Raw genomic sequence first — 24781 nt, 5'->3', positions numbered from 1 at the left:
CATTTAAATCTAGACTCAGAACTCATCTGTTTAGCTGTGCATTTACTGAATGAGCACTGTGCTACGTCCGAACTGAACACTATGTATAATCTTTTCCTATTTTAAACTGTTTTAAATTTATTTTAAATCAATTTTTAAATAATTTTAAAAGTTTTTAAATTCCTTGTTTTATTGTTGTGATTATTATTTTTATGATTATTTTACTTCCTTTTATTTAAAGCACTTTGAATTACCGTTGTGTATGAAATGTGCTATATAAATAAACTTGCCTTGCCTTGCACATGAATAGAAGATTTGAACAGACAAACCATTAAAAAAAAAAAACATGAAATTTGGCCACTTGGTTTTACACCTCTGTAATCACCAGTGTTGGGGGTAACGCATTACAAGTAACACAAGTTATGTAATAATACATTTTTCAAGTAACTAGTAAAGTAATGTATTACTTTTGAATTTCTAAGAAAATATCTGAGTTATTTTTTCAAATAAGTAACGCCAGTTACTTTTTTTCCCATTTATTGATTGACAAGTCTCCTGTCAGGAAATTGGGAGTAAACATGATGTTACTGTATTCTAGATTAAATGGGAACATTAATTCATCTCGCTCACAAAAAACAGATTCAGTATTCCTCAAAATGAATAAAAACTAAAATGAATATGACGCAACCCTGCTGTAATCAAATGTTAAATAAAACAAATATCCTTTATGTATTTAATTCCATTTTATTAACCAGTGTCTTTGCTGCTGACCTTCGATGATGCAATTCAACCAAACTAATAAGCAAAAATTACTTTAGATAAACTAACAATTGTGCTTAATTTTTTTTTATAGATGAATAGTGATCTCCTGCATAAATATACTTTTCTTTCAGCCTGAGGCAAATTCATTACACTTTTGGTGTAAAAGGGCTTTTACATTAGAATTGTTTTATATTAAAAACAAAGAAGCAAGCCCTGCCCAGATTTAAAAAGTAACATAACACATTTTTTCCATAAAAAGTAACTAAGTAACATAATTAGTTACTTTTTCAGGGAGTAATGCTAAATTGTAATACATTACTTTTAAAAGTAACTTTCCTCAACACTGGTGATCACATGGTGTTTCACACATCCACACAATATTCATATCATTTCATAGATTTCTTTATACTGAGCATCTTTGCCTCAAGAACCACTGTTCATTAAATATTCCCAATTATAAAAAGAAAAAAATATTACTTTTGCAAACTACTCCCAGGTTTTTCTCTCAACCTTGATTTATTGTCATGAAGTGATAACGCTAAAATAAATACAGATATTTAAACTATGCCAATACCGTTCCACTAAAGCCAATATAATTTTATAGTCTACTTAAGAGAATGTTGAGGTCTATAGTATCACCAAGACCCAGTTTATTCCATGGGAGGAAAACATGAGATCAACGAAATAAAAAAAAAAGATACTTTGTATGCTGTGCATGGAGGATTCTTTGAACAGGGAGTTTCATTAATACAGGGGAAAAAAATAAAAATGCTTGTTTGCAGCATTACTAATTTCTTTGCAGTCATTTTTGATAAATTAAACAAAAAAACACGACCAATCTAAGGTATCCAGATTTATCCAGAATTTGTTGCCCATTCTCAATGCGAAAGTGTCCAAGCAACATTGTTTGGCAACACTGCCAAAAAGTTGTCCGGCAACATTGCTCAAAAAGTTGCCCTGAGTATCATCAGCCTTAGTGCTTAAATGGTAATACTGTATGTTATTTTCAGTGTTTTCTGTCTCTCTCTTATGTGTGATTATTCTGTTCTCCTTTAAGGGTTTGTGGGCTGGGATTAATGCAGGTCGAACATCTCTCTCCATGCCCCCGCTCTCCCTCTCACGCACTCAGAGCTACATCGGAGTTCTAATTGATGATTTGGTTGGTCGTGGAGTGACAGAGCCTTACCGTATGTTCACAAGTAGGGCTGAGTTCCGAACTTCCCTCAGACCAGATAACGCTGACCTGCGACTCACTCTCAGAGGTAATATAAGTTTTAAAAAACACATAGCTGGGCCTTTACACATATATTCCAGTACAATATTTTTCTCTAGTAATAAATAAATATCAACTTTTTCATGGCTGATGCTAATGCTAAAATCTTTAGAGCGGACTTGCCGGTGTATGTACACTACCGTTTAAAAAGTTTGGGTATTTAAAGCTGCAGTCCATAACTTTTGGCATTCTAGTGGTTAATAAACAAAACTGCATGCGTCTTGCGGAAGAGCATTGTAGTTGGAGCTGCTTCTCTCTGTTTATGTCTATGAGTCGTCACGCAGGTATGGGCTACTCTACAGAGGTTTCTACCAGAACCAGTCTAAAATGGTCTGAATATAAAAACCTATTATAGGTGTACTGATTCAGGATAAGCTAAAAACACGGTTTGGAAAATTGATTCATGATGCACTCGCTTATTATATACATTTTGTTTAAGTAAGTCAAGTAAAGTCATGTTGTTAATTATGAACTCAAAAAAGTTACAGACTGCAGATTTAGAATGTTTTGTAGTCTCTTATGATCACCAAGACTATATTTATTTGATCAAAAGTGCAGTAAAGTATTGTGCGATCTGTTTTCTATTTTTCTATTTCTATTCTATTTTTCTATTATTATGTATTTTAAAATCTATTCATGTGACAGCAAAGCCATTTTTTGTTTTAGTGAGAGAAGCTCCACAGTTTAACATAATGACAGTGACAAGACAAAACACAGATAATAAAGAGAATAATATACAAATATATAAAATAGACAATGTACAAAATAGCAAAAACATAATATACCAAATAAACAGATTAGGTTGATGCTTGTATATTTTTAGAAGACAGAGAGACAAATCTGTACATATTTTAGAAGCTATTGATGATAGTGCAAGGAGAGGATCAGAAAATGAGACTGTAGTAATAAAAAAGTTGTTGAGCATCAAAGAGGATAGAAGCAGTGAGGGCGAGGGCAGTTGGCATTTGGCATTCAGACAACAGGCATTTGAAAGATGTAATTCATACAACAACCAAAGATCAGAAAAGATGCCAGTATCTTTTGGCATTATTATACTGACAAACAGGGATGCTCCAAAAATGATGACTTCACAAGTCAAAATCTAGTTACTTGTGGAATGTTTGGGGTAACTAAAAAACTGGTTTTTACTTTACTGTAATAATTGATTTGGAATTCTAAGTTGAAGCACAATGTTAAAGTTGTTTTAATGCTTTTGAAACACTAAAACATGATTTCCAGGCAGTTAAATTGCATCTAAATTTTCAGACATTTTCAAACGTGAGTTCCAAATCAAATATAGCAGCACAAGAAGAAATGTAATGTTAAGATTTTTAACGTTATTTGAAACTTTCACTTCTTTTCAGATAGAGACAATGCATTGTATTGTGTGTAAAATTTCAGGCAATTTGCCAAAAACAATTCACCCTAATGGAACAAAGTCAGTTATAAATGACGAAACCCTAAATAAAAGGTTAAAGGTCAAATATAGAAATCAAATTTTGGAAATTCTTTTTTTTGTCCTAAAAATATGTGAAATATAAAGTCAATTACTAGTTATCAGTTGGACTAATTGTGAATTCAAAGCTTGAAAAATGTACAGGCGTATCACTAATTACAGAGCTTTTTAACACAAATAAATATGGGGACATAAAATGTTATTTAAGAAAAAAGCATTTTAAATCTGACCTCTTTATTATCTTAAAGGGATAGTTCACCCAAAAATTTAAATTCTGTCATTAATTACTCACCCTCATTTTGTAAGACCTTAAGAGCACAAATTAAGATCTTTTTGATGAAATCCAAGAGCTTTCTTTTTCTCCATAGACAGCAAGGGTTCATAGTAGAGGTGCTCCGTTCAGGGTTTTTTGAGGCCGATTGCGATCACGGGAAGCTGTATCTGCCGATCCGATCACCGATACCGATCTTTACCGCCTTCTATTAATCATGTAGAATTATTTATAGAGATACTCCAATCAGGATTTTTAGACCCTTATTCAGGGTCTGATTTATTTATTTATTTTTTTTTTTTTTTTGTGAGAGGAGTTTTTTTTATTTGAGGGGTGGAGGGGAACATTATTTAGACTTTTTTTATATTTATTTATTTATTTATATATATATATATATATATATATATATATATATATATATATATATATATTTATCTCACTTAAATGTTTTATCATGCAGTGTTCAAGTGTTCATGCATTTTTGTTATTGCACAATAGCTTGCGCACAGCACAAGCCTGATTTCCACAAACACATTTATCCAATTTTTTTATTTCAAATCCTAACATTGTTACTGAAAATACTTTTTCAGCATTGTGATTCTTTTTTTACAGTTTTTTCACAGATGTATTTAAACACAATAAATATAAGCAATACATTATTCAATGCATTTTACCCTTGCGTTTTCTTCTAGATTTATGTATTAAGTTGCTCAAGCGAGTGGCAAAACATTTAAACTACTTTTCTTACGTTATCACAAACATTATAAATGAAAAACTTACCATTGACAGAAACAGTCAGTTCTACTGCCGTTTTTACAAGCAATCCTGTTTTACAAGCAAATCCAACTTTGTTTTCGCTTTGTTTGTGTTTTTTTTTTGTTTTGTTTTGTTTTGTTTTTGAGCGCTGAATGGTTAAACACTGGAAAGAATTAAAAAGAAATGCTGTTTGCAAACTTTAGCGATGATGCGACACTGATTCTATTGTGCAAGTAACAACTCCTGTGTCAACTGTGCAGCTCGCTTATAGTCAGACGTGATGTGGTGATTGGAAGCCATTTGCGCACTTTTGTGTGAAAGAGAGAGGGCGTGCGGTCATTCACTCGCGCTGTTTATGAAATTACGTCTCACATAAGTTTTTCAAATTACTTTAGTTATTTAATGAAGAAATATGAATTGTACCTCAAGTTCAGCATTATAATTGTTTTACCCGCGCTGAAAAGAGACTGAGACGGTGCCGTTGGATGTCGTACCAATCCTCTCACGGCAGGCGCGTCATCAGCTTTAGAACAGTTTATGAGATCGGCCTTTTTAGAGACCGCCGATGAAACATCCCCAAGCGATTATCGGCCGATAGTGATCGGTAGCCGATCAATTCTGGGCCTTGAACCTGGTAGTACCCTTACGGTCTATGGAGGGTCAGAGAGATCTTGGATTTCATCAAAAAAATCTTAATTTGTGTTCCGAAGAAGAACAAAGGTTGTACGGGTTTGGAACAACATGAGGGTGAATAATTAATGACAGATTTTTCATTTTTGGGAGAACTAAGCCTTTAAATCCATGTGTACCAATGAATCATTCTGCCATCAAGACCAACACTTCCAACAATAATACTGAAGCCCTGTTATTAATACTGACAAGCTCTGGTTTCATTTGACACTAAATACATTTGAAGTGCAAGATGTGTTTTAAGAAACTAGAAGGTGCATGGTGCAAGGTGTGATATGATAGATGTGAAAGAAGCACCCGCTTCAAATATCCAGTTGAGCAATATGATTATATTTGGGAACTGGGAACTGTTTTTTGTCCAGAACCGGTAGTATTTTTTGAAAAATCCCAGAATTGTGGGAAATTTCTAAGTTTCTGTTATGAAAATGGTTCTGATGCAATGTGTGGGCAAAGTGCTGGGAGAGTATCCTTTGACAGCAAAGTCCCACTTCATGAATATCATTTACGTTGCCTGCCACTTGCAGGAGCATAACCAATTAACACAGTTAAGCACTGAAAAGCCCTCGTACTACTCATGTAACATGCAAAATGTAACATGACAAGCTAATAACATGCAAAGGAGGCTGTAGTGGCAGTTTGCTATATTTTAATGGAACTGGATTCGGAACCGAAGTCATTAGGTGGAATCAGAACCTGAAAATTTATTGCAATTCCCAACCCTAATGATGTTACTAATGACGATTTCTTATCAGGGAATAACTTAACTCGAAAGTTATTTCTGGTTCTCATATCTGATTGGTAGAGCAGTGCTTCAGGAGTACTAATATAACAATCCAACAACACTGGGTCTTCACTGTTTGTGTCACTGCTCATCTGTGTTTGTTACTGTCAGTCTCAGCATTAGTGGTGGGAATTTTACACTAATTCTTTCTGCAGGTTAAATCTTTGTGCCACAAATGTGACATGTGAACGTCTTTGAGTCATTTTAATCATTCATTCAACTGACACCACAATGTGCTGCAGTGGTTCAGCTGTGTCTTTGTTTAGAACAATTTTTATTGACACAGCAACTGGTAATATTGTGCTAATCAATAATAATTTCTTGAACTGGCGTATAAAAGCAATGATGCAATCATGCTGCCTCCTTGTTACTTCAGTAAGTTCTTCAGTAAGAAGCATCCCAAGCTGCTGTTGCTAATTTTATTAACTTTTCTAATTAGTAGTGAGGCTTGGACACATCTTTTAAACTACTAACGTCAGACTCTGAATCTGTGGCATATAGTTCCAAACACAAAAGGGGACAGTGCCACTAAAACATCAGCTAATATATGGCCAATAAACTGGTCTGTTATGATATATGGCTGGGATTGTCACCATTTTATGGCGGATATGTATAATGGTAAACTGGTCTGTTACTCCTGCTATAATTTGTTTTCATAAAAAAATCCTTCTTTATTATTCAGAATATTATTATTATAGTTTGGAGCATAGCAGTGTCTGTATGAAACTATCTTTTTCAGGTTTTGAGGAGGTCGGCTGTGTGTCAGAGCAGCGCTATAATGAAACTCTTCGGGTTCAGGCAGGTTTCAATGAGGCACTATCTGCCCTGCAGTCCATCTCCCTCTCTGCTGCTCGCTGGAGGGACAAACTAGGAGATGTCAACATCAGTGAGACTAAGAGCTCCATTCTTAAGTAATACTTTAACTTACTATAATATTTTAACTGTCCATGTGCAGATAATTGCTTTTTTTTTGTCTGTTTAATGTCATCATAAGACCTTCCTCCATGTCTGATATGAGAATAAATGACTGTAGAACTGAAAATGCATTTTTCTGTTTCAGTGGAGTGGAGGTGCTGCAGTATAAAGATGTTTCCTTCCAGATGTTAGCCTCTATCTTCCCCCGAACTCTTTGGCTTATACTTACAATTTTCAGAGAGACTGAAAGTTGAAGGTAATTAAACATTACAAAACATGTTGCGTTGTGTCATAATATTCTATAGAACCTGAATTTTGTAATTGTCGTAATGCCAGTTATGTCTTGTAACTAAAAAATGGGCATCTTAAGAACTGCATTTATCCACATTAGTCTCTTGACCGTCTGTTTCTTGTAGCTCTTTACCGTCCACACTGTGATAAGCAGAGGAGAGAGATGGAGCGAATGCAAGTGGAAGAGAGTCTGTCTTTGCCACAGGACATTGACTATCTGACTCTTCCCGTGTCTCTCTCTCAAGAGGTCCGAGAGATTCTTGATGCCATGCGACCGAGCACAGTAAGACCCGTGCCTTTAAAGGTGAAGTGTGAAATTTCTGTGACACTAGTGGCACAAGATTTGAACAGACCTCATGTATTGGACACAAATTGTGTCCAATACATGAGCAGCCCTAAATGTAATAATCAGCACTTGTCAAATTGCTCTTGCTGCTTGTGTTATATTATATATATATATATATATATATATATATAGGGACAACAAATACAAGGGAATTTTTTGCACCAATATCTTGCATTTTAGTGCATAACTGCATTTGTGGAGTTGTTGGCCTGCATCATATTTGTCAACTATATGAAATATAAGATGACGTACAGGTCTGGGGCATGGCCAGTGCGTTAACGGCGTTACAATATTTTAATCATATTATCTTTTCATAACTAATTAATTAAGTTAACGCTTTAAACTGACAGCTTTACTAGAAATGCTTCTGTGAACAGAGAAAAACTGAAATTAAATATATAAAAGGAATAAAATAAATGGGACTACACAAAATATATTTCTCTTAAATAAACAGATTAACAAAAGAAAAACCCATAAATACAGGCTACAAAATGATACATGGTAAAATGGAAACATTTGGATTCTTGTCGAATGAGAAATGTTTGTGAGCCCAATGCCGTTTCAGTTTAGCTTAAAATAAATTTATTTTAGCTTGATATTTGTATGCTGTTTATAATGAATGCCACAATAGCCTAATTAATTTTATTTTATAGTTCAGTATATAATTTTATAGCTACTTATTTTCCATTCTTGTTCTGTTCTGAATATAGTTACATTTCAAGGTTTTGTTGTGGAGTGAGGGGAACTAAATAATGTTCATAATGTTTGCAAATGTTTCCTGATATTTATCAGTATTTAATATACATATAAATTAATGTAATTTTTTGTGTAATGGGTGTTTTTGTAGTAAAATCAATTTCTCTTTCATTAAAATGACGATTGTTTTCACCCACCACATTTATCATTCGTAAAATGGGATTGGTGACATACAACTGTTTAATGAATCACACGCAAACTGTTGTAAGTTGATTTGTGTGCTTGGATCTGCACTCGTTTCTACATTCGACAGATAAATTAGGCCCAATGTGTGTATACAAGACTAAATTATTATTATTTTTTTTAATTCAATTAAAAAATAAAAAGTATTTTTTTTGACAAAATCTTTGAAACAAAAAAGTGTTGAATTGTAATGGCTTAAAAGTAATGCATTAACAGTGCTTAGATTTTTAAATATTTAAAATCTTAAAATATTTACAGCTTAAATATACAACCATGCTGAATTTCGGTGCCCAAATTTGCAAGAACTGAAAATAGGCTTGCAAATTTGGGCACAGAAATTCAGCATGGTTGTATATTTAAGCTGTAAATATTTTAATCAGGCATGTCTAGAGCATTTTTTTTTTTTTTTTTTTTTTTGAGAATTATTTTTGCCTTCATTACTATAGGACAGTATAGAGTAGACAGGAAGCAAAGTGGGAAAGAACTTGGGATGCCCAAGATTATATGTCGCCACACTAAACACTAGGTTATCGGCACATCTACAGAATTTTATATGGAACTGTCATACTGGCCACAAGTTACCAAAATGAGTGTTATGAAAAAAGAAAAAGGTCAAATCTGGGATACACGATTAAGGGTGTTAATATTTTTGGCTTTGAAAAATCCGGTGATCAAAATTAGCTCCTCATTGTAGTTTTTAAATGGGGGAACACTAGGTTTCATAGCTCCTCTGAAAAGGCACTAGTGGGTGCTTTTTCCCCCCCCCCCCCTTTTTTAAATAAACATAACATACTTAAATACACAAAATTCGCATTGTCAGTATGGGTGTAACTTATGTTGTATAGCAAAACGCTGAAGTATCACCAAGTTGTGTTTACCACAGACCTTATTTTACTCAGAAATTTAAAAACCCCATTTTAAAACTCCAAATGAAAAGTCTTGAGGAAACCCATGGTAAATTATTCTTCCAGGTTTTGACATCATACCTGCACCACTCTATTAGGAACTGACTGCTTATGATGAGACTGTCTTATTCTAAAATCAGTGTCTTAAAATCAGTGTTTACATACATTAGTAATTCGTTGTTTTTTGATTTGTTATTTTCAGTTGGGAGCCGCCACTCGTCTTCCAGGTATCACCCCAGCAGCCATAGTTCATCTGTTCAACTATGTGCACAGAAACAAACACAGGACCAATGGTAAAACTGGAGTCTAACAAGAATGATCAAAATTGCGTATCATGCAAAGGGCTTTTGCAAGTTATGAGTAAGACTGTGTAAAAATAACTTTATTTGAAATGAAGAACTATGTACATCTTGCAAGTTTTCAGAGGGGTGTAATTTGAGTGACACCAGCAACAATAAAACAAATTTTAAAAATTGTTTCCAAACATACGGATGTCCGAGGAGATCATGTGCTACTTTTTTTTTTTTTTTTTTTTTTTTTTTTTTCAGTTCTCTTTTGTGCTTTTAGTACTAGAGAAATTACACACTACCTCTTGTCATAATGTCTTGAGAAAGTTTTCCATCATTAGCTGGTACTAAAATTTATTTAATCTTGAGCAAACTGTCCAGCTCTGGGAAAAAAAGGATATGGAAACTTCCATTCAGGTTGAAGCTCCCCCCACGGGGCTTCTGGGTAAACTGTAGCATCAGAGAATATCACCTCAGTGGTCACTGGGATGGAAGACCGGAGAGGACACTGAAGGCAAGAAGATGACCCTTAATTCATGTGAACTTCCCAAACACCTCTGAGTATGCAAAATGTCAGCTGCACAATCAAAGTATTACATTGATACTTCTACAACTGTGAATTTAAAGAGTTAAAAAAAAAAACAAAAAAAGAAAATAATGTCAGCATACCAGGGTCAACAGTAACATTATGCGTACCTTGAATTTCTGACAACCAAAGATGAATTTGGCCCCCAAGATGTGGTTCTGTGGCAGGGCACTGAGTCCCCTCTGAGCCCAGAGCACCTGCACTGATAAAGACACGGGCAAGAGACAGCCCGTCTCACACGCTTCCTGAAACATTTACAAACAAGCTTGTTAACATACAGAGTGTTGCAAAAGTATTCATACCCCCTTTTTTAAGTTTTCTGACTTTGCAGCCTAATGTTAAACTGCTTTGCAAATTCATTAAAATGAAAGGCTGAAATAAGTACATTGCATAAGTATTTATATCAATTCAGTACTTAGTTGAAGCATCTTTACAGCCTCATGTCTTTTTGGGTATGATGCAACAAATTTTGCACATCTATATTTGGCAATTATCTGCTGTTCTTCTCCTTAACTCTCCACCTCTCAAGCTCTGTCAGGTTGGATAGGGGGTGGGAGACATTTTCAGGTTTCTCCAGAAATGTTTGATTCAAGCTCAGGCTGTGGCTGGGCCACTAAATGACAGTAGCCTGATTTCAAACATGATGCTTGGACTTGAGGTCATCAGACCAGAGAATTTTGTTTCTCACAATCTAAGAGTTCTTTAGGTGCTTAGTTGCTAATTCCAAGTGGGTTCACAGAAACTTGTCCTTGAGTTCGGCCACACTACCATAAAGACCAAATTGATAGTGTTGGACTGACGTTTGAAGTTTCTCCCATTTGCATATATGATCATGGAGCTCAACTAGAGTGACCATCAGCTTCTTGGCCACCAGTCTAACCAAGGCTCTTCTGCATCAATTACTCAGTTTGGCCAGGAGGCGAGCTCTAGGAAGAGTCTTATTTGTTCCAAACTTTTTCCATTATGGATTAACAGGTTAACTCCATTCGAAGTGTAGTAACATCTGCAAGCAGTATGAATGTTCCTGAGCTAAATTTCAAGTATCTCAGAAAACACTTATGCAAAGGAATCATTTCATTTTTTTTTTTATTTCTAATAAATGTGCAAAGTTGTTACAAACCTGTTTTGTGCTTTGGCATTATGGTGTATAGAGTGTAGATTGATGTGGAAAAACTACTTTAAACAGTTTAGCATAAGGCTGCAACATAAAACATGAAAAAAATAAATTATATATATATATATATGTGTGTGTGTGTGTGTGAATACTTTTGCAAGGCACTGCATTAGGGATATTCTTGTAGCTTTAGTAATTGATTTCAATAAACCTTTCAGAGCAGACCTTTAGTAAACTGCCTGATCAAATATATGCTTCTGTAGTCACATCAGTCAATGTGTCTCATTCATTTACTATATTGTGCATAGATCTCATGACTCTACTTTAAAACCCTGGATCTAAAAAACATCTAAAACAGCCTAAGCTGGTTGGCTGGTCTTAGCTGGTTTAAGTTGGAAATAGCTGGTTTTAGCTGATCTCCCAGCCTGGCTAGGCTGATCAAGCTGATGTCCCAGCCTGACCAGCTAACATGGATATAAACTTGTCACCTTTTGGCGAAATTCGCCGTTCTGAATTCAGAATGGTTCATTTGTGTGATTCCTGTAGATCTGGTGAGTTTTTAAATTTGTGGTGAGTTTGTAAATTTGTACCCGCTAAACTCAAAACACTTCAGCGTGTTTTTTTGTGCGCGCGCTCTGGCTTTGACTTACAAAAGTATTGTATATGCAAGTTGACGTAGTTCTACACATTTGCAGATTTTCCCATTATAACAACATAAAAAGAAAGCATACACAATGTACTGTAAGTAAGAGATTGATTGTGTAGTTAGTTATTGATTATGAGTTTTCGCATGATAGCTTGGACAGGTGGTAAGAGAAGCACCCTTTGCTCAGTTTCTCTACATAATCTGTGAAAATTTGAAGAAACGTTTTGTTTGTCTAATAAGAGGACCAAACGTCCATGTGTACGTGCATCCTGTTTGCTTTCATCATATAAAAGCGCAATGATTTGTTATTGTGAGCGCACACAAAAAAAACAGTCTTTTCAAATTCGAAAGATGTATTACTCTTATCTGTATGTATTACTCTAATATCTTACCCAAAAATGACTTTAAGTACCCAAAAAGTATTTTAAGAGCAAGTCAGTGCACCGGCGCCTCCATCTGTCATGCAGTAAGCATGCTATTATTCAGCTTCTGCACCCCACACAGACAGTTTGAATTGCACACATTTTTCTAGGTTAACATTAGATTGCGCAGCCATGTAAAGTTGCTGCTACTTACATATTTCCGCAGTAATAAAACAAGTATGAAAGTGTGACTTCTACAATGATGGCTATGCCCCAAGCTGTAGTATTTACACATGCACACTCAAACTGATGTATAGATGTCTTGTCCAATATGCAGAAAATATTCCATAATCAAAATATACCAACCTTTTCCATTTTGTAATTTAATGATTTTGTAATTTTTTGCATTTACAAAGAACATTGTACATTGTTGAACAATGTTTTAAAACAATTATTTATTTAAATCCCACTAATTCAAGAAAGATTTATTTATAAAAGTGACAACATTGTAAATAACCAATATGTAAAAAATAACATAACTCACTAAAGCTGATGTGGAGCAGTCTTGTGAAATGACACGACTCTGCTTTGTCTGAGAGCCTGCAGTCATACTGATCAGTTCAGGCACTGCAGCCCCTGCTAAAACACTCAAAAGCTCAGCCCGTAATACTCCACATGCACTGGACAAAGACCTACACAAAGTCAACAGAAATCAAAATAGAACCGTTATGATGTTGTTACTTCATACAGTATGTTAACATATATGATAAGAACCGTGAATCGTATCTTTAAGCTTACAGTCATAAAAAGCTAATCAAAATCAATAGATGAAATAGGCTAGAAAATAGGTGTAATACCTGAAGGTGCAGCCAGTAACAGTGTTTTGTCTGAAAAGAACAGGGGGGCGATTAGCGAGACTGGCAGAACATCCTCCATCCTCAGATAACCCCAGAACTGTCAACTTCCACAAATGTCAAAGAATTTACATACTGATCAGAGATGCATTAAATCCATCCCCTAAAGGCCAATACAATGCAGGGGTAAATATTTGCTTTTTATGGTTCTTTACAAACTCACACAATGAAGCATCTGGCATTTAAAATTTGGTTTGTATTGGTTATATTAAAGGCTAGAATACACTAAACGCTTTTGCCCCAGTTTGCAGTCTGAATTAGTTGAAGCTAGCTGCTTAAAGTCAGAAACAATGTGCAGATTTTGGGCAGTTAGATTTGACTCAAGTCTGCAAAGCCATTCAGTCCATGATATCAGACATGCTTGATATTTTGAATCAGTATTAGAACACATTGTTTACATTTATCATGCATCTCATAACAGCAACCTGCATGTTTCTCTATGGGTTTGCTGTGTTAGGAATAATTGGTAGAGTGTGATCCCAGTCATTTAGTGTATGATGGCCAATTTTATCTGTGTAACCCAGGGGTTCCCAACTCTGGCCTTCCAGGTCCACTTTTGGAGTTCAGCTCTAACCCTAATCAAACACACCTGAACAAGCGAATCAAGGTCTTCAGGATTACTAGAAAGTTACCAGCAAATGAGTTTTATCAAGGTTGGAGCTCTGCAGGAAAGAGTTGGGAACCCCTGCTGTAACCATTTACATACTTGGAAAATGTATGATGCCTAGTGTTTAATGCCTTAATTTACAGTTTTTGTATTTCAGCTTTATTCTATTCTTCTTCTTTTTTTTTTAAATGACCAGCAACTATACACCAGCACATATTGTGGTGAGAACCCAGAAACCCCACTGGCCACACTGGACACTAAAGTTAGTTAAGGCTTCTGTTGACTAGCTTCTGTTGAATCTCTTGGTCACTGTTTAACTCTGGCACACCATGATAATTAATGAGTAGCTACTATACACAGAAATTATCGTATTCAGTCCATTTGATTTAACCTCAGATTTAGAGGCATACTCCAATATAAGAAAAATTCACAGTAAAGTGTAAAGGATACAGCTTGTGCATTTTCACCAAACCAGCCAACCAGTGATGATTCCAGTTTCAGGCCCTCTGGAGGTGAGGGAGGTGTTAGTGTGGGCATGGGAGGTGTAGGTCTGTCCAACTAGTATGCAAACAACAGGTGTTTAAAATCTTGCTATTTATTATTATGGCATGAAATGAAATGTCACCCTATTGATTTTTTTTAAATGCATGTTATTTGACTTCTGAATGATTCATCCAATCATGGTTAATTTTTTGTAATTCTTAAATCTCATAACTGCATAAATTCATCTTGCTGTGAAACAACAAACTTCTTTCTGTTAACATCTGCCGGCCTTCTCCAATCATTTAGTCTGCTTAAACTCTTTCTTAAAATCAACTGGAAGCTTTCATTCAGACATGCCTCCCACATCTAAAAATCCAAACCACTACCAATGGACAAAACTTGATCTATATTTTACCAGCACAGTATACATTTAGAGCTGTTCTAGTGGAGTGACAGGCACGGTAATCATGTCCACTCAGTTTCTTTCACATATCAAATAATGCACAGCAGCTATACAGGCAGGAATGTTGAATTTATGTTTAATGTGTTATTAATTAGATAGATTTACTTCATAGACATCCTGAATCTATGATATCATCTCATGAACAGCTACCACAACAGTCATGCATCATCCAGGTAATGACACATAGTATTAAGTATCAAGTAAATGTAACTCACGATAAATTTACTGAATAAAACAAGCAATTTTAATGATCCCTCCTTTTTAATTAACTTTTTTTTTCAGATTATGTAAGGTGTATGTAATATTATAACAACAACTCTGTATATAGAAATAAAGTTACCTGAAAAATAACCACATGCTTTTGAAGTAGTTGTGTATCTGCAGTTGTGTTCATCAGTTCTATGTTCAGTGTAGCTTCTGCAATCTCCCCTTTGCTTGTGTACTTGATCACATACTCTACCTGTGAAAACAACAAAAGATTTCATTTATATACATTCGGACCATAATATAATATGTACATTCCCACAAACCTCTACACTGACCTTTGATACCACATTCAGACATGAGCCATTTTGATGACGAGGCTCAGGCCAGTCACTCACCATAGAAATTGGGATCTAAGACAATGTAAACAAAACATCTGTAAATAATCTCAAGGATATCAATACAGATGGGCAGATTTGATTTAACTAAACTTACAACCAGCTCCGGCATGTTCTCCACCTGAGTACTGGGAGACTAAAAAATTTGAAAACAAAAGCTCAACAATTAAATACGCATTAAAAAGACACATCCAGGGCTGTCAATTTTCAGGAATAACCATCAGCTATTAAAACCAATCAATCAATTATAAAACTAAAATGACTAAAATGCATTGGTGAATTGTTAATGTCAATACTGCAAAATGTATATGGAGAAGTCTACTGTTAGACTGAATACAGGCGCATACAGTGCACAGCATAAATGAGTACACCCTCTGTAAAACGCTTGATCAGGCAATTTTTGATCAGCAGATTATTAAACCAAAACTTTTGAAGACATGTAATTTCCTGACAATTGAAATGTTATATAGCCTACTGAAGCATACTCAGAATAAATGCTGGCAACAATGGAACCACTTGAGAGATAACTGTCAGGTGACTTATTTCTTAGCACAAAAGAGGGCAATGGTACAAGAGCAATACCAAATTATTGTATTATGATGAAACATAGCAGAAGTAACATCAACATTCAAAAACAAGGGACTTCTGACAAGGCTCCTGAAATAATCAGGCCTTCTCTTTAAGTTTTCATTTAGTGATGAGTTAATTTTTGCTAGAAAAACAGCAGGAGAAATACCATGCAAGTGTCTCAGTGCTAAATGAGTTCATTGTGCTTTGGCTACAGAAGGTAGTTCTGGTATGAATGAACAACAATGCATGTCACTTCTACAGGCTGCATATTACTCTGTCTGATAAAATGCCACTCTTTTCATAGCTTTTGCTGGCTGAGACACTTTCTTAGTGTTTCTCTTGCTCTTATACTAAGCAAAAACTCACTCATCACTAAATGAAAGCTTAAAGTGAAGACCTAATTATTTCAGGTGCCTTTTCACAAGTCCATTGTTTTTGAATTTCTGTGTTACTTTTTATATATTTTCATACTTAAAACAATAATTTGGTATTCTTCTTATACCACTGTCCTCTTTTATGCTATGAAATAAATTTCTCTCTCAAGTGACTTCATTGTTGCCAGCATTAAGTCTGAGAATAATTCAGTGGACTATATAACACTTTTAATTTTGGTATGTTGAACCAAAATCTTTAACAGTTTTGGTTCAACATACTTACCTGTTGATCAAAACTTGCCTTAAAGTTAAACCAGAATTCTGTGCACTGTATACATTACATATACACACACATACATATATAGGCCTTTCTTCATTAAAACTTCACTTTAAGATTGTGAAATAGTTTCTGACTACATATTTAAATCAAATAAGCGTGAATCCAGTGCATGATATACTGCAGTGTGTTTTCAGGGAAACAGAAGGAACATGAACTGCATGAACAGTGCTTTTTGTTGTACTTAACATACAGTAATAAAGTCTGTAGTGAATGTAATATTCAATCACTGGTAAAAGCTCCAATACTGATGATTGAGCTTACATTACTATTTTAAGCAAGCGACTAGTGCATGTTTGTGTCACAGCGTCAAAAGATTTTGTAGGAGAGCTTTAATCTCACCCTCAGTAAACTGAAGCCTGTGTAATAAGTGAGAGCATTTAAACTGCTGTCATCCACACATGAGCATGCTGTCACAGCACGAGAGCAAGATAAAGAACTCGAACGCAAGAACCCTGGGAAAGAAACCATAAATTAATATAAAACCATTCATGATGCTTAGATGTTTAAAGTAAAAAAACAGGTAATGATTTTTAACCCTTTTTGACCATACTTGCAGGATTGTGGTTGATGCAGGCAGATGATGTCGGACCTGGTGATGGCTGTCTAAGTGTGCTCACCATGGATGTACGGCCATAGTAGGTCAGAATGATGTCATCAACCTGTGACAAAGACAGTACTACCACTGTTAAATGCTTCTACATATTTATTGCCTATGTAACACAACAGTGGTGCAATGCCATGTACTGCTTTTGGTAGTTGGCATGAAGCGTGAAAAAAAGTTTAGTTAGTTAATCATGTTAGTTAATGTGCTTATCACGTCAGAGGCAGCCCAATCAAGAGTCATAAATATCAAACATGCTTGACACCACACAATAGAGGATTTTCTGGACAAAAAATCGTTTGTGACAAGCCTCAAATTGGGCCACACCCCCAATCGTTCAGGGGTGCAAATTGGGGTCAAAATCGGCCTTAAAATCTTCTAGTGTGCAGCCAGCCTAGGTTTGTGTAAATTGTTCAATAGATTTAGTTCAATAGACTTGTAGTAAAAAAACAACTAAAAAAATGCATAATATTCATTATAGTTTTATAAAGTTTAATAGTCTAATCTAATCCAAGTCTAATCAGTTCGCCTTTATTTTTTATTTCCTAATGACACTAAATAAATATTTTTCAAGTTGCCAAACGTGACTGAATATTTTTCAAGTTGCCAGACTGAATATATGGTTGTCTAATTAAAATACAGTGACAATAAAAAAAATATATATATTATTACGGGCCAAGCACTAAAGGTACGATGGCACCTATTGTATCCGTTGGCGTTCTTATTATTAGGGGCCAAGCACCAAAGGTGCGAAGGCACCTATTGTATCCGTTAGATTTCTTCTTATTATTATTCTTATGCTTCCGCTTCTTCTTCCGCTCTGGAGGTCTATGGCAGCCCATAGAACCGATTGCGGGAAAGTTGTGAAATTTTGCACACTGATAGAGAACAGTCCCATCATTAACCACAGTAAGTTTGGAGTCTCTAACTCAACCTCTCTAGCGCCACCACCTGTCCAAAATTTCAATCATTTTATGCTAATAACTTTTGAACCGTAAGCCACAGAAGGGAAATTATTTTTTTTCCGAATGAAGTCCAAAATTCAAAAATCGTAAAGTTTAGTTTTTTTTCTATAAATTTTTGTTTCGTAAAACCTACTTTTTCGAACTCGTCCTAGACAGTTTGTCTGATTTTCACCAAAATTGGCTCAGATCATCTTCAGACTATGCTGGCAAAAAGTTACAGAATTCAAGTTGATTAGTCAAACCGTTTTCGAATAATGTGCGAATGAATTTTACAAAAAACACGCAAAAATGGATGTGAGGCTATATCCCCGCAACGGTTTGGCGTATTCAGACCAAACTTGGTGTGTGTTATAACAATCATAACCTGAAGCTACCTGCAGTGTTTCGGTGCAGCGCCACCTAGTAGTCAGGAGATATGAAAAATGGCTATTTTTGCTTATAACTTCTGAATGGTTTGGCCAAAAATGAAAACTGGTCTCTTTAGATTCGGTGCATCATGCTGAGTCAAACCATATCCAATTTTCCCATGGCAGCCATTTTGGGCGTTGGCCATATTGAATTTTGTCAAAAAACACTATATTTTACGAACGCATCGACGTAGCGTTACGAAACTCAGTATGTGTCTTCGGCACCATGCCCTGACAGTACTCAAAAAGTTTGGGGGCAGCGCCCCCTTGTGATCAAAAGTTATAAAGAAATGTTCAAAAATGCTAATAACTTCTGCTTACATTAGCCTTTTGTATTGAAAGTGATCTCAAAAGATTCCTTGGGTCAAGCCGAGAACATTGATACCCATTATGCCAATATTGGACAAACATCCTGTCTGCCATTTGAATTCATATACAAAACCTACTTTTTCAAACTCCTCCTAGACCGTTAGTCCGATTTTCACCAAATTTGACTCAGATCATCTTCAGACCTTGCTGGCAAAAACTTATGGATTTCGTGTCGATATACGAAACAGTTTTCGTTTAGCACATCAACGAATTTGCTGGAAAGATGCCAAACTACATCTGAGGCTGTATCTCCGATCTCCCTTCTATTGTAATAAAACTGGTCTCAAAATATTCCTTGGGTCATGTCGACAACATGCATACCAATTATACCACAGTTGGCCGAACTTCCTTTCCACCATTTTGATTAATTTTGTACCACCATTTTGTACAAAACATACTTGTTCGAACTCCTTTTCACCAAATTTGACTCAAATCATTTTCAGACTGTGCTTAAAGTTATGGATTTCGTGTCGATAAACAAAACCGTTTTCGTACAGCGCCTCTACACATTTGTGGCATGATGCCAAAATGACTCTGAGGCTGTATCTCTGTAAAGCTTTGACATAATGACACCAAACTTTGTGTCTGTCATTGTCACTTCACACAGAACACATCACAGCATTTTGAAAACAGCACCACCTATTGGTCAAAAGTGATAAGCCATTAAATTATGTTATTGTTTGTATTTATGATTTTTCAGCCATTTCAACTGATATTATCCTAAAATTACTTTAATTACTCGTTGTAGTCGGTCTGCTGCTCCTTGCCATGCTTAGCTCCTCATTCTGCCTCTTTTGTGCTTGCCCCCGCAATTGCTGCTTGCAGCTATATTTATTATTGTTATTATTATTTAGGTTTATTTATTTATTAATTTATATAGCTTTATTTGAAAAAAAAAAATCAAGAAAAAAGCAACATTAATAATAACAAAAACAACAAGTTATTATTCTCATTATCAATATTAATGATGACCAGGTGTAGTGACAAATCGAATTTGGTGATGTGTATCACTGCCACAATAAAATGATGAATTTAAATGACGGGTTTAAGACTAGGTTTTTTTTTCCGGGATTTTGAAATGTTCATAGAAAGTCATGCCAAAACACTTATAGCTAATATACTACTATACCTGATACAAAATATCTATAGTCCCCTATTGTAAAAGCCAAAGACAAGGAAGGAAAAACTCAGTGGGAACACAAGTTTTAAAACTTCTAAAAAAAAAAAAAAAATCACAAAATGAATCAGGGTTAATACACCCATAATCTAGCCATGATCAAGACATTAACAGTAGATCCTCCATGTCCAAGTTGTAAGGTTTTGCCAGTATGTCATGTACTGGCAAAACCACATATAACCATGTGCAAATGCCTTGGAGAAAGAGTGGGATAACATCTCACAGCAAGGACTGGTGCAGTCCATGGGGATAAAATGCACTGTAGTACATAAAGGAGTTGTTCACTTCCAGAACAAAAATTTACAGATAATGTACTCACCCGTTGTCATACAAGATGTTCATGCCTTTCTTTCTTCAGTTGTAAAGACATGTTTCACTAGATGAGGCTCTTATATCGACTGGGATCGTTTAGAGCCCTTTGAAGCTGCATTGAAACTGCATTTTGGATGTTAAAACTCGTGGGAATTCCACTATATGGAAATAATTTCTAAAATGTTTTCCTCAAAAAACATAATTTCTTTACGAATGCAGAAAGAAAAGGCATGAACATGTTGGATGACAATAGGGTGAGTACATTATCTGTAAATTTTTGTTCTGGAAGTGAACTTATCCTTTAAAGCAGCTCCCCCAGCAAACATTTGACTTCTAATTATGAATGTTTTGACTTACCTTGACTACACTTTAACTTAAGTGCAAGCTAATTAGAAGCTATGCAACAGGAGATCACAATTTACCTTGTAAAAGTTGTTTTTTTGATTGTTGAAGGCTGTAAGCTCTCTCAGTAAGAATGGATAGAGGGACTTTGGTTGAAAATGAACAGGGGAAGCCTGAGCAGCTGACTGCTTTTCTAAACACAAATAAAAATAAAATAAAGCATTAGCAAAGCTATTAAAATAAAAATTCACACACTATGCACAGCATACATACTAAGATAATTTTGCAAGAGTAAGGGACTAGAGTGCAGTGTGGTGTTAAAATACAGTAATTCCTGGATTTACCCTTTTCTCTCTGAACACAAAATAGGTTTCCAGTCAGAGTAACGAGTGCTGGATCAATTTGTGCTCTGAACACCAGCCAGTTCTCAAGACAGATGCCAGACCTTTATTGAACAAAGACCATTGTGTGTTTAAGCACATTCAAATGATAGAGGGCACATGTAATGACACAGACAGTGGTACTTACCCCACATCCAGGCTGCAGCTGTTAAACACAGAGCTGAGGTTCATTAATCCACAGTCCATGACATCACAACAGCATCCAATGTCACAGAAGTCAGGTGTGACATCACACAGGCAGCCTGCAGAAACGAGACAAAACATATTGCGTCTCATTCACTAAGCATGCATATGCACAAATTAGATTTGGAATCCACAGTACAGTCTATATTTTATAGAGAGAGTGAAGAGTGTGAGAGTGATGTTTCTGTTCACCAATGTAAATTAAAAAAATACTACCATAAAAGTTTGACCAGAAGCTTTGTGAAAAGCATCCTACAAGCCAAACACAGGTACTGCTGGAGCTGGGAATCAAATCTACACATGAACTGACCATCTGTACCGCAGTTAAATTCTTAATCAAAATTCTTTAAAAATAATTCAAATTTCGTAGTGCAAATCCTTAAATATCATGAAAATAATGCCATAAAAATGGTTCTTAATGCTCCTAAAAATGGAGTTGTTTATGCACAATATCTTTACGAAATTCAGCCACTTTCAACTCACCGTTCTGATGGATTGTGGTGGGCTCTGTGGTGGCATGAGTAGGCAGAACGTCACTACCAGCTATGAATGTGCCATTATTTAGAGTTGCAGTGGCAGATGAGTCCGTTAAGTTTGTTGAATCTGTTGAGTTAATTTCTGCCCTCAATTCATTGGACACTTCTGTTGTTGTTAATCCTAACTGGTTTGTGATTGTAGGTGCCTTATCAGTAAAAGCTAAGGGGTACTGGGTCAGATCAGTGCTCTTTGGAGTCTGATCAATTATACTCTGTGTTGTGCTTTCAGAATTCGTCGCTGAAGGGAAAGAAAATACAGAATTAAAACGCAACAAGGACAGACTAAACAAGTTAATAGACATAAAAAAAACTTTTCATCATGCAAAATGGAGCTGTTTTTGATTTGCAGTTGAAATATGATGTAGACCTTTTTTTTTTGACATAAATGCATCCTGTTCCTCACCCGCTGGACTTGTGAGCTCTATGGTAGCATCGGTGGAAAGAACAGCACTGTCATCTGTGAATGTGGCACTCAGCGCTGCCGATGCAGGTGAAACCGATGAATTTATTGGATCGTGTTGCGCAGTGTTCTGACAATAAATCTCTTGAGGAAAACTACACACTAAGGGGATCAAAACCAAATGGAAAAAACGATAGAAGATACCGTTCGACATTTGTTGAAGATAACCTGTTAATTCGGGATGCCTTTGGATATAACCATAATCATTAACATTAGAAAGATTTACAAAAGGTAGTTTGCACTGTATTTATCATTTCATAAGCATTATACTGTACAATGTATTGAATTACAACCTACTCAAGGCAGACATATGCAATAACATCACACAGACCGTTGTCAAGGAAATATAAGCGCGCTCTCTCTCTGGGTTCATTAGCGGGACGCAACCAGCTTGTCTAGGTGCATACCGCCACCCACTGTACCGGGGTGTATATCATCAGGTCTTCAAGTTTATGTACTTCAGTTTATTACGTACAGGAGGGAAACAAATAAACAATCTAGATTATTTATATTTTGCACTCTAACCTGGTGTCTTTAAGAAAAGTAAACAGAGCCCTCACTTCCCTCATTTTCTCACTTATCCCCAGAATCCCCTCCAAACTCCATTCTCTCTCCAGCTAATACATTTTATCTCACAATATATTCCTCTCTGAAGTATATTTTTGCACCACATTATAACATGCTTAACATTTTCAGTGCCTTTATCACATTTATCTGATATGCATTTTAACATTTTAAAGAGTGTTGATTTAATTTCGGTATGTCCTAGACTAACTCTTGAGAAAACCACTTCATTTTCTGTAATTTCCTTTAAAAATCCTCACCTTTATTGCTTTATGCATTTTGTATTAATGTCTCCCTTTGCTATGTCCTACTTCATTTGCCATGAGTTCCCCTCTGCTGTTCTCATTATTGATTGGCAACTTTTCCAAAGAGAACTCTAATTGTCTCTTCACCTTTAATTTTTTAATGCATTCTTTGCGATCATATCCGCTATATTCTTAGCATTATGCATATTCCTAGCAATATCTCTAGATATGTTATCTAAATTTACATCCTCCCACCAATACCCATTTTATGAAGTTTAATCAATAATCCTTTCCACACTGAGTCATAACCTGATAGCACACATACAGTACATCACAGAGACGTCTGTTTGATGTTTGCATTTACATCTGCAAGACGTATTTTTCAGACTGTTTGCTCATCTGCAATACATCTATAAGACATTTCCTATCAGATGTCAAATAGACGTCTATTAGATGTCTTTAAGATGTGTATGATTTAGAATGTATGTAAACTGACATCCTACAGACGTCTGCACAGCAGATGCTTTCCAGATCAAGTGATCTTTAACGTGTGCTATCTGGGAAGCTTTCTCAATATCAAAATACACTATAACCATAACCTCTTTTGTGCTAATTGCTTTTACTGCCTCATCTACTAACTTTTACTAAATCATAAATTGTAGGTTTACCTCTTCGAAAGCTATTTTGATATGCACTAATCATTTTATTTTGTTCCAAATAATATGACAATGTGTGGACTTCATGTTAGTGCTCTTTTCCGTTTACCAGGAATTACACCTAGGCTGCATCCGAAATGGAATACTTCCCTACTATATAGTAGGCAAAAAGCAGTAGGTGAACAAATAAGTAAATTTGAACCCTCAGTATTCATAAAAGAGAAGGAGAAAATTTGGACGTGTGTATACTTAATTTGTGTTCTAACATGCCTACTTACTACATAGTAGGGGGGAAAAAAAGAGTATGTGAAGAAGTACGTTCAAAAACTCAGTATTTATAAAAGAGCATAGGCAAGAAATCCCATGATTTCCTACTGCTTCAGCCCAGATTCTGGAGTGTGCATCAACCTGGCGACACTGCCATCTTCACAACAAACCCGACCAATTGCTACTCAAAACTAGCCCAACAGCATTTCTAGGGGGGTCACCTGGTAAAAATTGCATTCCTTGGGGTAAAATACATTTTTTGTTGGGATTCCCTATGTAAAATTAGCATTCCTAAATATCATGTTATTGGGGTCGCTTCAACCCGCGGACATGAAAAACAACCAGTGAACTTTATAGGGGCCAACAGGGAACTTCAGATTGACTCAATGGGTTCCAACAAGCAAGTGGAGAATTCCCTGATAGCCCATGTATATTTTACGGAGACGTCTATCTGACATCTGCATTTACATCTGCAAGATGTATTTTTTAGATTGTTTGCTCATCTGCAATATGTCTATAGGATGTTTCTGTCAGATTTAAAATAGCTGTCTATTAGATGTCTTTAAGATGTTTACGATTTAAAA

At 35.6% G+C, this 24781-nt stretch overlaps 2 protein-coding genes across 5 annotated transcripts in view; one reads left to right on the top strand and one right to left on the bottom strand.

Annotated features, from left to right (window-relative positions):
• mto1 (mitochondrial tRNA translation optimization 1) overlaps nucleotides 1–9706 on the top strand; it is a 29897-nt gene extending 20191 nt beyond the window's left edge. Inside the window, 6 exon segments of the mRNA XM_051124479.1 lie at nucleotides 1799–2003; nucleotides 6708–6879; nucleotides 7029–7086; nucleotides 7088–7139; nucleotides 7300–7457; nucleotides 9567–9706. Coding sequence (XP_050980436.1) covers nucleotides 1799–2003; nucleotides 6708–6879; nucleotides 7029–7086; nucleotides 7088–7139; nucleotides 7300–7457; nucleotides 9567–9674 — 753 coding nt within the window. The 3' untranslated portion in view covers nucleotides 9675–9706.
• Nucleotides 9707–9818: 112 nt separating this feature from the next.
• Nucleotides 9819–22827, bottom strand: LOC127174165 (tectonic-3-like). 4 transcript variants are annotated; one of them, XM_051124482.1, is made up of 16 exons: nucleotides 22763–22814; nucleotides 22373–22567; nucleotides 21953–22243; nucleotides 21414–21528; nucleotides 21230–21330; nucleotides 20966–21078; nucleotides 17263–17371; nucleotides 17052–17164; nucleotides 15526–15564; nucleotides 15369–15443; nucleotides 15167–15286; nucleotides 14331–14438; nucleotides 13217–13320; nucleotides 12904–13051; nucleotides 10348–10482; nucleotides 9819–10159 (listed from the first exon to the last, which is right to left on the bottom strand). In XM_051124482.1, exons 1-16 carry the CDS (start codon nucleotides 22785–22787, stop codon nucleotides 10010–10012), a joined length of 1941 nt encoding a protein of 646 aa, XP_050980439.1. In that variant the 5' UTR covers nucleotides 22788–22814; the 3' UTR covers nucleotides 9819–10009. The 4 variants fall into 4 exon arrangements, with proteins under 4 accessions (XP_050980439.1, XP_050980437.1, XP_050980440.1 ...); XM_051124480.1 differs by having other exon boundaries at nucleotides 22373–22827; XM_051124483.1 differs by having other exon boundaries at nucleotides 22409–22827.
• Nucleotides 22828–24781: the final 1954 nt, after the last annotated feature.

This window comes from Labeo rohita, chromosome 12, assembly GCF_022985175.1.
Source record: "Labeo rohita strain BAU-BD-2019 chromosome 12, IGBB_LRoh.1.0, whole genome shotgun sequence".
NCBI lineage: Eukaryota > Metazoa > Chordata > Actinopteri > Cypriniformes > Cyprinidae > Labeo > Labeo rohita.
Note: the sequence above shows the minus strand (reverse complement) of the source record. Positions and strands in the feature narration are given on the sequence as shown.